The following is a 14,852-nucleotide window of genomic DNA, read 5'->3' on the forward strand; positions in this document are numbered from 1 at the left end:
GGGACAGCCCCACCGCCACAGAGAGGCCAGCTGGCTTCATTTTCACTGCTCCTATTCAGCGGGGGAAGGCAGCTCAAACAACCCTTCGCCCTTCTTTGGGCAGCGCTGCAAGGCAACGGGGTGCCTGGAGCTGTTGCGGGGAACCATCCCAGCCTGGGGGAGAGAGAACGCACATGCTCTGCTCTCACCTCTTATCGCTCTGTTTGCCCTCAGGAATCCAAAGGACTTGCCCTTCCCAGGAGCTGAGGGCTGGGAGGCCTCAGGATATTCCCAAGGTGCCCGGATGGGTGCCAACAGTAGAAGCACTGGTGCATCGACACACCAGTGCTCCCAGTGGGTACAGCCCACCCCCCAAATCCCACAGCCACCGGCAAGCCTCCGCCTCTCCACCCACCTTTATTGCATTGGTAAAACCCAGTAACGGGTAAAACCCCGTCAGCAGTAACCAACTGCTCCGGGAGGGCTCCATGTGCCAGGAATGGGCCACTCGGAGCCAACCCAAATCCCCAGCAGCCCTCAGGGTTTATCCAAGTGTGGGTATCTCTTGCGCAGGATGGAGACCTGGTCCTTGAAGAGGACGGGGTCGAGGCGCAGCTGGGAGGACACGAGGGGCATGTAGCCAAACCAGTCCACCAACTGGTTCAGGCAGTCCTGCTGCTGGGAGAGATGCCGACCACCGGCTGTGCCCTTCCCCTTGGCAGGAGGAGACCATGCGGGTGAAGGGCTCTGCTCCCCGGCCAGGGGCATCCCTGCATCCCCATCCTCTCGCCCTACCTGCTGGGGCACTGCCTCCTTGTGCTGCTTCCTCTGGGCCACCTTAATGGGCGGCAGCTTGGTGACAGCGGCCACGAGGATGTTCATCAGGATGTCCTCGCAGGCGGCCAGGCCGTCCACCAGCTCCCGCAGCCCCGCCGGCAGGTACTCAGTGAAGAGGCTGTGATAATACCTGGGAAGGGAGAGGGAGGGGGCAGGATGCAGCCAAGCCCACCAGCACCAGCATCCCTCCACGGCTGTGTACCTGTGATAGAAGGCAGCGGTGGTGAGGACGATGGAGAGCTCGTTGGTCCACTTGGAGGTGTAGCCCCAGCGCCTTTGCTCCGTGTCCCAGAAGTGGCTCTGTGCAGGGAAGCCCACGATGCGCTCAGGGAAGCTGCGCCACACCACGAAGGCAAAGTCTACCTGGCACGGGACAGGGGAGGCTGTCACTTGCCTGCAGGGACCTGTGGGGAGGGGGCTCACCCCTAGAGGGGTGCCCTGGGCACAGGGACATGGGCACAGCAGACACAGCCTCCCACCAGCCCTGTGGTGACTGCTGAGCATCCGCAGCCTCACCTCACTGGTTGAGAGGCTGGTGTGCTCGTCCAGGCTCAGCACAGCGTCCGTCTGGATGGCTGCGTAGGGGAAGAAGTGGTCACTGACCTAGGGAGAGGAGACAGGTTGGGATGTGCCATGGGGTGGCTGCTCCAGCTCCTCGACCATGCCCCAGCTCCCTGCCATCATCCCAGCTCTTCTCACCTTGCTCCTGCCCTGGATCACAGTCAGAGGCACAGTGGTCTGGGGCCATTTCCCACTCGGCGGTGATGGCTTTTCACTGCTCCACAGCACCAGGATCTGCAGGGGGAAGACCGGCGTGCCCAGGGGTGTCTGGCTGGGCTGACCCATCACGGTGCATTGGTGGCCACGGTTGAGCCCTCCCCAGCCCTGCAGCAGGACCTGCTCCAGACCCCCGCACCCCAAAGCCATCTCATGGCAGCTTGGACCAGAATAAACCCCGGCTGGTCCCACATTCACCCCAGACACCCCCTCACACCCGCACACTCCCCAGCGCACAGGACCCTGCCCCATCCCTCCCGCTGCATCCTCAGGAGCGGTGCGGGGCTCAGCTCCCCTACCTGGGCGCAGTACTGGGATCCGGACACGGCTTGGATGAGCCTGAAGATGGGCTGGGAGGGGGATCCCGCCATCGAGGTGGCCCGGATGAAAGCTGTGAACTTCTTGGAGGGGCTGGACCCTGTAAAAGGCAGGGAGCGGGTAAGCGCTGCCCCAGGCACTGGGTCTGCCGCGCTCAGCTGGGGCAGGCAGGCTCCTACCGCGCTGCAGGTGGTAGAAGGGAAAGTCCCCGAGGTGTGTGGAGAAGTCGGGCAGGGCCAGGAGCCCCCCGGGCAGCGTGTTCCAGAGGAAGCGGGAACGGGAGCGGTGCTGGAGCAGCCGGTCCTTGATGATCTGCCAGAGGCCGGAGAGATGCTCCCAGCATCCCGGCTGTGACCCCGGGGGCTGTGGAGGGGGGAAGGTCGAAGGCGGGGGCTCACCTCCAGTGTGGTGTGCACAATCTTGTCCACGGAGGAGAAGTACGCATCCCACAGGAACTGGGTCTGCTGCTGGAAAGCCAGCACACGCTCCGGATGGATGCAGCGCACGGCGGAGGGGATCTGTGCCACCGGGGAAGGGGGGAGCTTGTTTCTCACCTCAGTGTCCCCCAGCCCCCTGGCAGGGCTGCCTTGCCTCTGCCACCTCCGTGCCATCCCAAGGGACCCCTCTCAGCCACTGCCCTGCTGCAGCTCTGCCCCCTCCTCTCCCTGGAACAGGATCTGGCCCAGGACCCCCGAGGGCTTTGGGTCTGAGATGTTGAACACTCCCCTCCCTGAGCTGAGCGATGCTCCAGGGCTGTGAGGGGTGAGACCCCCTCTCCTCTTGCCCACAGGAGGGCTGTGGAGGTTTCACCCCCAAGATTGGCTGGGGGCTCCACCATTGGCATCAACACCGGGGGACCCTTTGTGGCCAGTGTGGAGCAGGATCTGACCGCAGTACCTGCAGGAGCAGTCTCTCATTGCCCACGACAGCAGCTTTGCCCCAGTCGATGGCCTCGGCGAAGGGCAGCTCCCAGCCATCACTCAACAGCACGGGGATGCAGGCAGCCTGCGGCAGAACCCACACAGGCTGGGACAGAGCCCCCGGACCCAGGGAGGGGCGTCCCCGGTCCCCGTGGTACCTGCAGTGCCTCCAAGAAGCGGAATGAGCCCAGGCGCCTGCCCCGGGGCACAATGCAGAAGGTGGAGTTGTGCAGCAGCTCCTGGTAGTCAAACCTGGGATGGGAGACGGGGTGAGAGTCAGGCTCAGCCTCATCTGTGAGCATCTGGGGTCTCGCTGGCACCCAGCAAGGGTGAGCATCCCTGCCGGGGAGGAAGGAGCCGGCCCAGGGCAGTGCTAGGATCAATCTGGTCTGATTTGGCTCCGAACAACCTCAGTTCCACCAGGCCAGTGAAGCAGAGGCACCTTGGGTGACAGAGGGATGTGCCTGTGCACTGCTGAGAAAGGAGGGGTCAGGGTAGGACCCTGGTGTCCTTTGAGGGCTCCCTCCACCCACCCGCAACGAAACCACCCGCAAAGCCGGCGCCTGAACCCCCAAGCCCGAAACTGCGGCCGCTCCTCCGCCGTGCCCGGACTTGTCGGGCAGGACCAGCCCTGCCTCCCGCGGCGCTGCGGCGGGGCGCAGGCAGCGCGGCCCCCCCGGCCCCGGCCGCGCTCGCACCGTGGGGCTATGAAAGCCCCTTCTGTGCGGGCGGTGGGGAGCGGCGCGGCTGCGGCCGGCCGGAAAATCCAATGTTAGGCTGGGACAGACCCCATCTGTTCCGCCCAAGGGGAGGGAGGGAGGGAGGGATGGGGCAGCTGGGTGCTGGGGTGCGCACGGTCCGGCCAGCGGTGAGCATGAGACCAAAGCGCTGCTTGAAATGTGCTGGTCCCCAGGGGCAAGGGTGCCCCCGTGGTGCGGATGTGAGGCTGGGTCTAGCCTGGGGGTTGAGGATGTGTCCCCTCCGTGGGTGCTGGAGCACCCTGCAGCATCCTGGCACCCTGGGAGGTGAGAAATTGTCCCCAGTGCCAAGGCACAAAGGTTTACAACCAAGACCTGGCACCAGATGAACAACCCCCATGTCTCCAATGGATGCTGAAAACCCCATTAGCGCACCCTGCCTCCGTAACACCTCAGCTCCTGCCTGAGTGACCTGCCAGGAGGGTGAGGGCAGCTCAAACCGGACCCAGACATCTCCCCTCTGGCCATGAAACCACAGCACCGACCTCTCTCCCCTGCCGGTGCTCACCCTTGGGCAGCTCTGCTGCCACCTGCTCATGGGGACCCCAACCCCTGTGGTGACCCCCAGCACCTCCATGGGGCTGCTCCCAGGTCCGGGGCTGGGTGGGCAGCAGGAGGAGCCCTGGGGTGGTGGTGGGGGGGCAGCCCGGCCGCGGTCACCCTCCCCTTGCAGGCAGCCACCGTGGGGAGGCTGGCGCCGGCCGGGCTGCGGGGCCAGAACCTCCCGATGGAAACACTTCGCTCCTGACGCGCTGCGGTTTCCGGGTAATCCGCAGTCAGGGCTTCCTTGTTTTGTTAGGAGCTGGGACAGGCGCCCGCTGCGCTCCCTCCCCATGGCCCCTGCGTGGCTCTGGCCGGGCACGGTGCCACCGAGGACCCATCAGCTCCGGAGAGCTTTTCCCAACCTGCTCTGATGGCTTTCAAGCTGGGGCAGCCCGCAGCAGGGCCGGGCTGCAGCGCTGCTACAAGCATCCCTTTATCCAGGCACAGAACCGGTTTGTTTTAGTCGGCCCCCCCAGGCACAAGGAGGGTGATGACTCCCAGCAAGACCTTCCTCCACTCCCCACACTGCCCTCCACTGCATCGGCTCCCGCTGCCGCAGGCAAACAAGGTCATCCCCATGGAGTAGCTGGAGTCTCACTTTGCCTGTCCCCATCACCACTCTGCCTGGCTTTGGGGACATCTTGTCCCAGTTCAGGAGGGCATAAATCCCTGTGTGAGGTCGGGCAGAGCAGACCTTGCACAATGGAGATGCTGACGGCTTTTTGCCCGGGTGTCCCATGGACACGAGCAGGATGGTGGAGACTCGGAGTCAGGAACAAGCACAGTGCCACGTGTTCCCCATCTATCTGCTGCCTAAAGCCGTCCTGGGGGAGGTGTAAATCCCCCCGCACTTCAAACAGCGTTAGTGGATTACTTGGGCTGAGCAGAAGGGCATTTCCCAGCCCACTGCCCCGGGCACACTGCGGGGCTGGCCTTGGGCTCTGCGTCCTGCCAGCCCACGGCATCTCCCACCGTCCTGTGATGCCCGAGCTGCCCCAAAGCCCCTGCTAATCCCAGCGCCGGGAGCACCCCGGCTCCACTTTTACCTCCTGGCACCTCCTAAGACGCTTTGAGGATGATGCCCAACGCGGCTTCTCCCCATCTGCTCCCTGGCTGGGTGGCTGCAGGATGAACCCAGGCAGCAGGACAGGGACCTGCCTGTCACCGTTGGGATGGGATCTGTGTTTACCAGCCCTGAACCGGGCAGCTGGTGGTCTGTCCCAGGCAGCAGGGCAGGGAGGCAAGGAGCCAATGTAAGTCCCTGCAGCATGGAGCTCCCCAAACTCACAAAGCTTTGTCCTCCCCCGTTCTCCTGCCAAGGTCCAGCACACACCACCCCACCTGTGAGGAGGGACACAGGGGTCCCCCCAGCCCTCCATATCTGGGTGAGCTCAGGGCTGTTCACACTGGGATGCCCAAGGACCCACCAGTTTTGCAGGAGCTTTAGTGGAACCAGTTGGGGGGATGTTTCAGGCTCATCTCCAAGAGAAATGTTTATGTTAGGGGAGGGTGGAAGGGGGGAGAAGAAAAGCATCATTCATCAGTGTTAGGAAAAGGGAAATCATATTAGAGGTGGCTGCAGTGACTGCAGATAAGAGCCGCTCTCTCCAGATTAATCAAACTTTAATACAGAACAGGAAAGCCCTGAACAATCAGCACCTCCCTCCCCACTATGAAACCCTCTTGTATCGGGAGACCCCAAAACTTTCCTCTCTCCCCACATCTGGAAACCCAGCCACCACGGATGGGCACAGCTGCACCCAGCAGAGAGGCAGGGGCATCTGTGGGGTGTCCTCCTCACCAGGTCCCCTTTCCCACCCCACCCCTGACTCACTTTTCATAGTTGACGTTATCCTTGTCGCAGCGCGTGTCCTTGTGCCTCTCCCAGTCCTTGCCGTGCTTGCAGGTGGTGAGCGAGATGATGTCCTTCCCGTTGTGGATGTGGTGCAGCGCGTTTCTGGTGCCGGAGCCGATGCCGGTCAGGTACCGCTTCCCTTTGAACACCAGCAGGTATTTCTTCTTTGGGGGGACCGAGTCCTGATACAACCACCCCCTCTCACCACCACGCTGCGGGTGGTCCTTGGGGAAGAGAGGGATGGAGATGTCGAAGCCAGGCCTGAAGCTCTCTGTGTAGAAGCTGGCTTTGGCCAGAATGGCCTGACCGATGTCAAAGCCCAGGTCCTCGGTGTAATTGGGCCAGGTGCCCGAGTAGAGGTTGAAGATGAGGTGGTTGCGGCCACTGTTCCACAGCGGGAAGCCACGGATTTTCTCATCAACATCATGGATGTATTGACCCGAGAGATGGTCGCGGTCCAGCGTGTCGATGCTGAGGACGAAGAGGCAAGCTTCCTCGGGGTTCGGGGTGTAGTAGCGAGAGCGCTCAATGGAGGTGAGGATCTTGCTGTAACTCTCTGAGATGGGCTGGTCTCTGTCCCGGGGGTAGGTGAACACTCTGAAGCCGTGCTTCTCACATCTGGAGAAGTCAAAGCAGGTTTCCATCCGGCATCTGCTGTTCTTGTAGATGCTCAGCTGTGCCGCCCGCCGCTCCCGGGGTGAGGGCACGGAGGGATCCCCATTGCTCTGGAGCTCCTCGGGGTCTGCAAAGCTTTTGAGGAGGGACTGATCTGTCCAGTGGGGCCAATCCCTCTGGGCTTCAGCTTTCCTCTCGGAAAAGAAAGCGAAACGGCGCAGTTGGCCTCCTCCAAAGAAGAAAAGCAGGAGCCAAGAGGCAAGCAAAGTTAGGAAAATGTATTTCTTCCTGGTCTGCATAGGTTCACACGTGGCTCCAGCTCCTCATTGGGCCCGAGTCTGGTCAAGAGGCCAATGTCCCAAACCCCACTCGGGTCGTGGGGTGGCTCCTGGCCCGCAGGTATTGTCCTGTGGCCTCTGCAGCCCGTGGGAGCGCGGATGAACCCCACAGTCCTCTTGCTGCCCCTTCCAACCAGGGCTGCGCCGTCCCTCTTGGGCTGCAGCGCTCGGTGCCGCCGTGTCCCGCTCCCTTCCCCGCAGCGCAGCGGTTACTGAGCTGGGCCCCCGTGCTGTGACAATGACATTTCCATCACCGCTTGGCCCAGTTTCAAATCCCTGGGGAAGGGGAGAGGTCGCGCCGTCACCGTCCGGCCACCACCGGCCCCGGCACCACACGCGTCCCCCCAGGGCGGGACCCGCCTTCCAGACCCCTCCTGGGAATAAAGCTCCCACTCCCTGCGGATCCCCCATTCCCGTCCAACCCGCTTGTTCCCCGCTCCCGTTACCTCTGCGGACACTCAGCCCCCGGTGGGTTCCGGGCCGCCGTACCCCGACGTTTCGACGCGCGGCTCCCCGCGGCTCCGGGCTGCATCCCCGGCTGGGGCAGGCGGCGCAGCAGCCGCCGTGCCGGGCTCCCGGTGCGCGGCCGCACGGAGGAGCCGCTGCCGCTGCGGGAGGCTCAGCGCAGCCCTGGCCGAGGGGGGGGGTGGATCTGGGGGTCCGCGTCCCTCCCTTGTCCGCCTGTCTCTGCCTTGGACTCGGTCCCCGTGAACCTGCGGCTGCCTCTGCAAAACCTCAGCTGCCTGCACCGCTCGTGGCTGCCTGCGAGCCCCCTCGCCGAGCTGACCGTGCCCCGTCCTGCTGCCTGTCCCGTACCCCCGCGCTGCCTGTCCCGTACCCCGGGGCTCGCTGTCCCCCCCCGCCCGCATCGGTTTCACCGCGTCCCGCTCCTCCCGTAACCACAACATTCACCCTTTAGCCCCGCCCATCCGCTTCCCATTGGCTGTCAGCGCCCCCGTGGGCGTGTCCCGCGGAGCATCCCCCTGCGGCGGCTTCCCATTGGCAGCGCCCCTCCGCCGGCAAAGCGCCCACGTGGGACGGGGGGGGGGTATCCCCACGCGGCGGGCGCTGGGGTACCCCGAGGGCGGGGAGCTCCTCAGGGTCCTTGCGCCGCCCGCCCGCGGTGCCGGTGACCGGGGGGAAGCGCCCGTCCCGCCGGTCTCAGCCCTCGGGTGCGGGATCCTTCAGCTCCTCCGCGCCTCTCCCGCATCAAGCGGCCGCACCCGGCTGCCGGAGCTCTTGGCTGGGGCAGGAGCTGAGCGGGAGCGTGGCCGGAGTTAATCCCCCTGAAGAACACCCCAGCAGGCAGCGTGCGGGTCCAGCGCGGGGGCAACGCCGTCAGCAGCAGAGCGGGCCGCAGCTCTGCCCCAGGGGCACCCATGGAACCGGGACCCCACACCCGTGTCCTGCAGGGCTCCATCAGGGGCGGGAGCGGGATGGCCCCGAGCAGCCCCTGGGAGCGGCTTGGCTGGGGCGATGCGGGGTGCTGGGGGCTGAGCCCCGCTGCGGGAGCTGGCGCGGGCAGCAGGGGCAGGCCGGGGCTCGCCGCGCCGCTCCCGCCCTCCCCTGGCATCCCCGGCCGCGCCAGCCGCCCTCCGCCCTGCCCCGCCGGCCGGGCGAGACAGGACGGGCCCATGGATGTAACGACGTGGCTGGGCTCAGCCTGCGGGGGGACCGGGCTCTGGGCTCGACACAGGGCAGGGCCCCTCCGAGGGCGGCTGTACTGGTGGGTATGGCCGGGGTCCCCTCTCCCCGCCCCAGCAGCCAGATAGGACCCGCTGTCACACGCAGTGACAGCCCCAGGGCCCCATTCGGTGCCCATCTCGTGCCTCAGTTTCCCTGTGCACCCAGGGGAGCGCAGTGGGAGCCGCAGTGGGGCTGCTTGGTACGGATGTGTTTTTACCGAATCTGTGGATATTTGTCTGCCGGGCCTGGCCCTGCAGGGAATTAATCCTGGGCACTGAGGGGATTACGGGGCCGAGGGCTGCTTTAGCTGCAGAAAGCGGATTAACTGAGGACAGGGAAGTTGGGGACGGGCAGCGGGAATCCCGGGGGCACGTCTGGGATCTGAGGGGCACATGGGGACAGGAACCCTGCCGGGTGCACACAGAGGCACGGTCCCGGCCGTGGAGGGGCCATCGAGGCGATGGAGGGACTGGGGTCGCGCCCCGCACTGGCGGCACTGGGAGCTGCAGCGCGCATCCACGGGTGGCACCGGGAGCTGCAGTGCAGGGCGCGCTGCTGCGTGCTGGGAGCTGTGACCCGGTTCATGGGTGAGTACGGAGGGAAGGGGCTGGGGACGGGGGAATGGGGGACACGGGGAAACCGAGAGCTGGGGGAGCGCTGGGACCTTGGGACGGGTGCTGGGAGCCGCGGGGGGGGAGGCACTGGGAGCTGGGGGAGCACTGGAGGCTGCGATGGTGTCTGGCGGCGCTGGGGGGAGCACTGAGAGCTGTAGTTTAGCTGGGCATACTGGGAGGTGTAGTCCGAGGGCCTGGTGCATACTGGGAGGTGTAGTTCTGCATTAGGGGGGTGCGGGCCCCATCTCCCCATGTCCTTCCGTGGATGCTCGGCGCTGGCAGAGGGCCCCACGCTGACCCCTTGCTCACACATCCCCAGCTCTGCAGTGTTCTCCCCGTCCTCAGCATTGCTGAGTGCAGGGGGGGACAGGGATGGGGACAGCTGTCCCCGGTCATGGTTTTGCAGCGTGAAGAACAGAGCTGCAAGCAGGCACATGGTGGTGGTGGGAATAAGGCACTGTGGAAATGCCTACAGCACATTCCTGGGTAACTCCGGAGGTGTTGGAGCAAGGGGCACTTTGTAAGGGGGGGTCCAATCCTCAGCCATCCCGACAAAAGGCTGAAGCTGGTGGCGCTGCGTGGATTGACCCTACCAGAGATGCTGTGCCGGGTCCTTGCTGGCACTGTGATGGGAGATGCCACCCCTGGGAACACCCAGGCTCCTGGCACATCATCTGCTTTGTCATTGTCCCCACCGCTGCCGGCATGGCATTCCTGCTGGGGAGCACAGGGCAGTGACAGGGGTCCCAGCAAAGCCTTTCCCCAGGGGAAGGAAGGGGAATGGAAAAGCAGCACCTCACTGGTGCTGAGCTGTTTGTGTCCCTGTTTGATGCTCCAGGATGGCCTCAGGGGCAGGACACAGCTCGGTGCAGCAGCAGAGGGATCATCCATTAATGTCTCCTCTGCTCTGAGGGACACAAAGGACTGCTGTGAACAGGACCAGGAAGAAAACAGCGCTTTTGAGGCTTCCAGATTGATTGATTTGAGTTGTTTTACACCTAGAACAGCTCATTTGTAGCCCTGGGAGCAGGCTGCGCCGTGCAGCCCGGGAGCCTTAGGACTGCTCTGCTGAGATGCTGAGGGTGGGCTGGGGACATGCAGGGCTGATGCATGTGATGAGTCATGTGGGCAGCCTTGGGGGATGGACAGAGCCCATCAGGTCCCATTTTAACACTGAGAGACAGCGACTGGTGCAGAAATCGAATCCCATTTTCCTCCCTGAACGAGTATGGCCGGGATCTGTGCTGGCAGCTACAGGGGAGCAGCCCCGTCATGGCACAGCTGAGACAGGCTATGAATTCTACAGACTCTTATGCAGAGGCTTTTGGGGCTGTGCTCGGAGGGTGCCTCTGACATTCGTTATCCCTCAGGCTCACAGCCACTTATTCCCATCCCAGTGCTGGGCAGGTTCCTTCTGCCTGCCCCTATTGCTCCCTGCACCAGAGCTGGCTTCTGCGCCCAGGACCTGTCCCTAACTGTGCTCTGCAGCAAAACCTTGCCAGAAGAGGGTCCAAAAGAGTCCCGGGGTCCCCTGGGCAGGGCAGACACCATCGGCCCTGCTCTGCTCTCTTGGGATGTGGTGGTGCAGGAGCCCTCTCTGAGCGTTTCCCAACTTCACTGACTGCATCTGCACTAAAATCCAGCCCGAAGCCACCTCTTCAGTCAGGCTCTCCTTGCCACATCCCCATTACACGCTCCAGCCCAAGCGTGCCTGAAGGATGCAGCACGAGTCCGTGGTGTAGCACACAAGGAAGGAGTTCCCCACATCCCAGCTTGCTTGGATTGCTTTGATGGGAGGTTGGAAAGAAAGGGGCTGGGGCAGTGATTCCCAGGCCAGCCATGGGCAGGGGCAGAGCATCATTCCCTGCTACCAGTGACCGGAGGGGGGACCCCCTGGTTTTTGGGGTGGCTTGGGCTGCTCTGGACTTGCCTGTGCTCAGCTGGAGTTAAGGGTTAGCCTGGTGTGGGCTCTGCCACCAGGACCAGCTCTTGGTTGCTGTGACCTCACAATGATCAGTTTTGAACGTGAACCAGCGAGGGTTTAATCCATCAGTGCCGTGTGGTTTATCCACAAAGGGGGGTTTGCTTCCCAGGGAAGTGGGAAGGAAACACCAACCCCGTTATGGCAGGGGGGCACCCAACCACAGGTCCCCTGTTTGAGGGCTGTGCATTGGAATGGGTTTACTTCCAGCCGAGCATCTCCATGTCCAAGCCGCTTTAATATTGAACCCGGTGGCTTTAAAAGTGATAACGAACAAGAACCTGCTGCCCATTTGTATTCCCCTCACAGCCATGCCTGCTCCATGGCTGTGCTCTGAATGGGCGCATTCCTCTTCCCCACAGCTTATCTCTGCAGAGCAACCTCTGCGCTCCGACCGGCTTCGGCTCCGAAGCTTTCCATGCTGCCGGCTCAGGGCTGAACTCCCAGATGTTGGCACGGACCCGCTCTTGGTTTCTCAGAGCTGAGTCTTCTTCCCACCCTCCCCATCCGTGCTCATCCTCCCAGCGGCTCCCTCCCTCCAGCAGATCCAGATTCCCGCAGATCCCTCCCCATCCCACTGCTCACACAGGCAGCAAACTGGAGTTACCAGCTCCAGCCCGCCACAGCGTCTGCTGCTGCTTAAAAACCCCCTCATTTACTCAACCAACTTCCCCGTTGATTTAATTAATGCAAATTGAGATGTGCTAAATCCTCCTTGTAATGGCTGGGACACTGTCGGGGTGGGGTGTGTGTGTGTGTGTGTGTGTGTGTGTGTGTGGAGGTTTCCTTGTATTTGCCAGGAAAGAACCAAGGCCTGGATTCACAGTGGCTGAGGAATGCCCAAGCTGAGCCCGGGCTGGCAGTGAGAACTGCACAAGCTCTGGTGTCCAGCCATGAGAGCAGCCCTCAGGACCAGTGTGGATGCGGGAGCATCCTGACCCCACTCCTACCAGCCTAGGCAGCACCCTCTGGAGCAGGGTTCCTTGGATTCCTTTGATGGGTGAATATATGCTTGATTTATGTGTTGGGTTTTCCATTGGCAAATTGAAACTTTGCTGTGGGTGAGGTTCCAAAGGAAAAAGACCAAGTTTCTCCATCCCCAAAGCGAATCGTTACCATCTGCATCATCTGTTATCACCAACTTCCAGGCTGCGTTGAGCTGGAAACCCCCCTGCTTGGAGTCACAAGGAATTCATCTCAATGTTGTCACCTCCTCAAGCACCAGCTCCTCCTGGCTGGGTTACTGGGCAGACCCTCGAGCTCCGGCCGGGTTGCAGGCACGATGCTTGCTGGGTCCCCTGGCCTTGCGAGTGCAATGCTGCAGGCCAGGAGGGCTCCTGTGCTCTCGGCCAGCAGCAGCAAGGGTATTTTTGAGGGCACAGCCGGGGTTTTGACAGCAGAAGCCCCGTTTCAGGCTGGAGCCGTCTGTTACTGACCATAGAGATGATTCCTGGATAAAGAGAGGAAAAAAGGAGTGAGAAGGGGAACTGAGGAGAGAAGGGGCTGTGTGAGGTCTCTCTAGTTCCAGACTACTCCAAAACCAACCCTGAAACAGATGGGAGGGATGGGGCTTGGTCGATTTCCAGATTTCCCCCATTTTAGGAAGCTAAGCTCAGCTCCTGCTCTTCACCCCAGTGCGAGGAGAAGGGAGAGCAGGGACCCCGCATGTCCCATCCTCCTTTTAAACCCTGTTTCTCCCGCCTTCACCCTGGACCAGGGTGTGGGGAGGTGTTGGGACTGTCAGCACCCATCCCATGGGACGCAGCGGCACCGGACCCCCCAGCCCGCCCGCTTCAGGATGCCTTCATCTCCTCACCCTGAGAGCAGCTTTAACAGCATCCATCACAAAAGGCCTGGGGGGGGATGGAACTGGGGGGTTTGGGTTTGGTTCTAATGAAAATGAATCACACCAGGAGTCTCTCCGGGTATGGATTTCAGTGCCTGGCAGCAGTGTGCTGGTTTATTGCATAGGAGACAGGGATGTGTTTTTCCTCCAGAAAGGCTGGCTTTGTTTGCCTGTGCTCACCGCTGCACTGGATGTGTCTGCTCTTTCTTCTTTTAATATATATACTGATCTATTATGAACTCCAATTAGGAGGGGAAAGAGGGATCAAACGCTGAGCAAATGTGAAGTGCAAGTGCTGTTTTCATGCCGGTGCTGCTGATTACAGGCAGTGGGTGAAGAGCCGGTGGGATGGAGTGGGAATTAACCCATTTTTATACAGAATGCTTGGTGGAGCTGGGAGGGGAGCTGCTTATTGAACTGGGAATATCGGAGGTGTGGAAGCGTAGGTCTGGGATGAAGTTAAAAGGTGCCATAATAAAACAGGGACTTGTTTCCTTGGCTCACAAATGCTGTGGGAAAGGCATGTTTTATTCTGGTGTCGTTATGGTTGGGGACAGGTCTCACCCATAAACAGCACCTAAAACATGAGCTGTGGGGTGGCACTGGGCAGGTCAGGATCTCCTGAGTTACCTGGGGCTGGATGCAAGGAGGGGGGAATGCCTCCAATCCCTGCCTTTGATTGGAATCAGACTGAAAGAAGCCAGGCTCTTGAGAGCCGCAACCCCCCCTGCTCCCAGGAGCTCCCTGCAGGATAACTGAAACCTGCTCCCTGACATTGATTTTGTCAGTGAAACAGCTTTGAGAGCAAAGAGCCCAGAGCTCCGCACCGAGCATTATCCTCCCATTCGCTCTTAGTGGGAACAGGGGCTGGTACAAGCTCATCCATATTGTGTATTTGACATCGAGGAGGTCGTATTCCTTTAAGAGGATTTCCATCCCTGAACTCCTCCCATTGTGACACTTCCAAGCTACATTTTGTCTTGACAGGGTGTATTTTTAACTATATCATGCCAGGTTAGTATTCTAGCACAATAGGCTTGCTGAGCTGCTGGTAGAGCCCAATCCATATCTTCAGTTCAAGGGGCTGGGGAGTAATTAGAGCTTTACCCATCTTTTCTTCCCCCCCCCCTTCATTTCCAAAGAGCCAAAGCCAATGTCTTTACTGGAATCTTCTACGGCTGCTCAATATTTGATGGCTTCCCGAGGCATCGCTATTCCATGTGCCTGTCAAAATCACAGTCTCTGCTCTATCCCAGCTGGAGGGGCTGACTCTGACACTTTGAGATCTAATTAGCGCATCGCCTCTCAGCTCCCACGCAAGAAACCAACACCAACCCGTAACCCCTTTCCTCGTGCTTTCTCCCAGCCGCTTGCTATCGCTGGGAGGTGCCGCTCCGTGCATCGGAGCTATTTTTGAACCCTCAGCAGAGTTGTTTATGGGCTTCCTTGAATAGCAGAGCTCCTGGTGCTCCATATGGGAAATGCAAATCTGTGAGCTCCTGTTGGGAGCAGAAAGGGAAAAGCAGCGAGGACGCAGAGAAATGGGGCGAGGCTCCCCGCTCACTTGGGAGCAGGGAAAAGGGGGAGCAATGGGAGGAGATCTCAGGGTCTTTCACTGGGTGCTTCTGGACATAGCGGAGGTGGGAGCCAGCATCCACATGGATCTGGGACAGGAGTGCCGGGAGAGCACAACTGCACATGGGTGTCCTGGAGGAGCTGCTGGTGCCGTGGAGGAAACAACCAGCTCTGAAACTGTACCCGCTCTTGGGAGCGGCTGTGACAGCT

At 61.4% G+C, this 14,852-nt stretch overlaps 1 protein-coding gene across 1 annotated transcript; it reads right to left on the reverse strand.

Annotated features, from left to right (window-relative positions):
* Positions 1–516: 516 nt before the first annotated feature.
* EXTL1 (exostosin like glycosyltransferase 1) lies at positions 517–7,488 on the reverse strand (the record flags this gene model as incomplete). The annotated part of the gene is made up of 11 exons (XM_080632405.1): positions 7,387–7,488; positions 5,967–7,216; positions 2,990–3,083; positions 2,809–2,916; positions 2,310–2,429; positions 2,091–2,223; positions 1,893–2,011; positions 1,516–1,611; positions 1,333–1,419; positions 1,019–1,179; positions 517–946 (listed from the first exon to the last, which is right to left on the reverse strand). The coding sequence occupies exons 2-11, from the start codon at positions 6,899–6,901 to the stop codon at positions 517–519; spliced, it is 2,283 nt and encodes a 760-aa protein (XP_080488531.1). The 5' UTR covers positions 6,902–7,216; positions 7,387–7,488.
* Between the last annotated feature and the right edge of the window lie 7,364 nt (positions 7,489–14,852).

Source organism: Psittacula echo (assembly GCF_963264785.1).
Source record: "Psittacula echo genome assembly, chromosome: 21".
NCBI classification, from domain to species: domain Eukaryota; kingdom Metazoa; phylum Chordata; class Aves; order Psittaciformes; family Psittacidae; genus Psittacula; species Psittacula echo.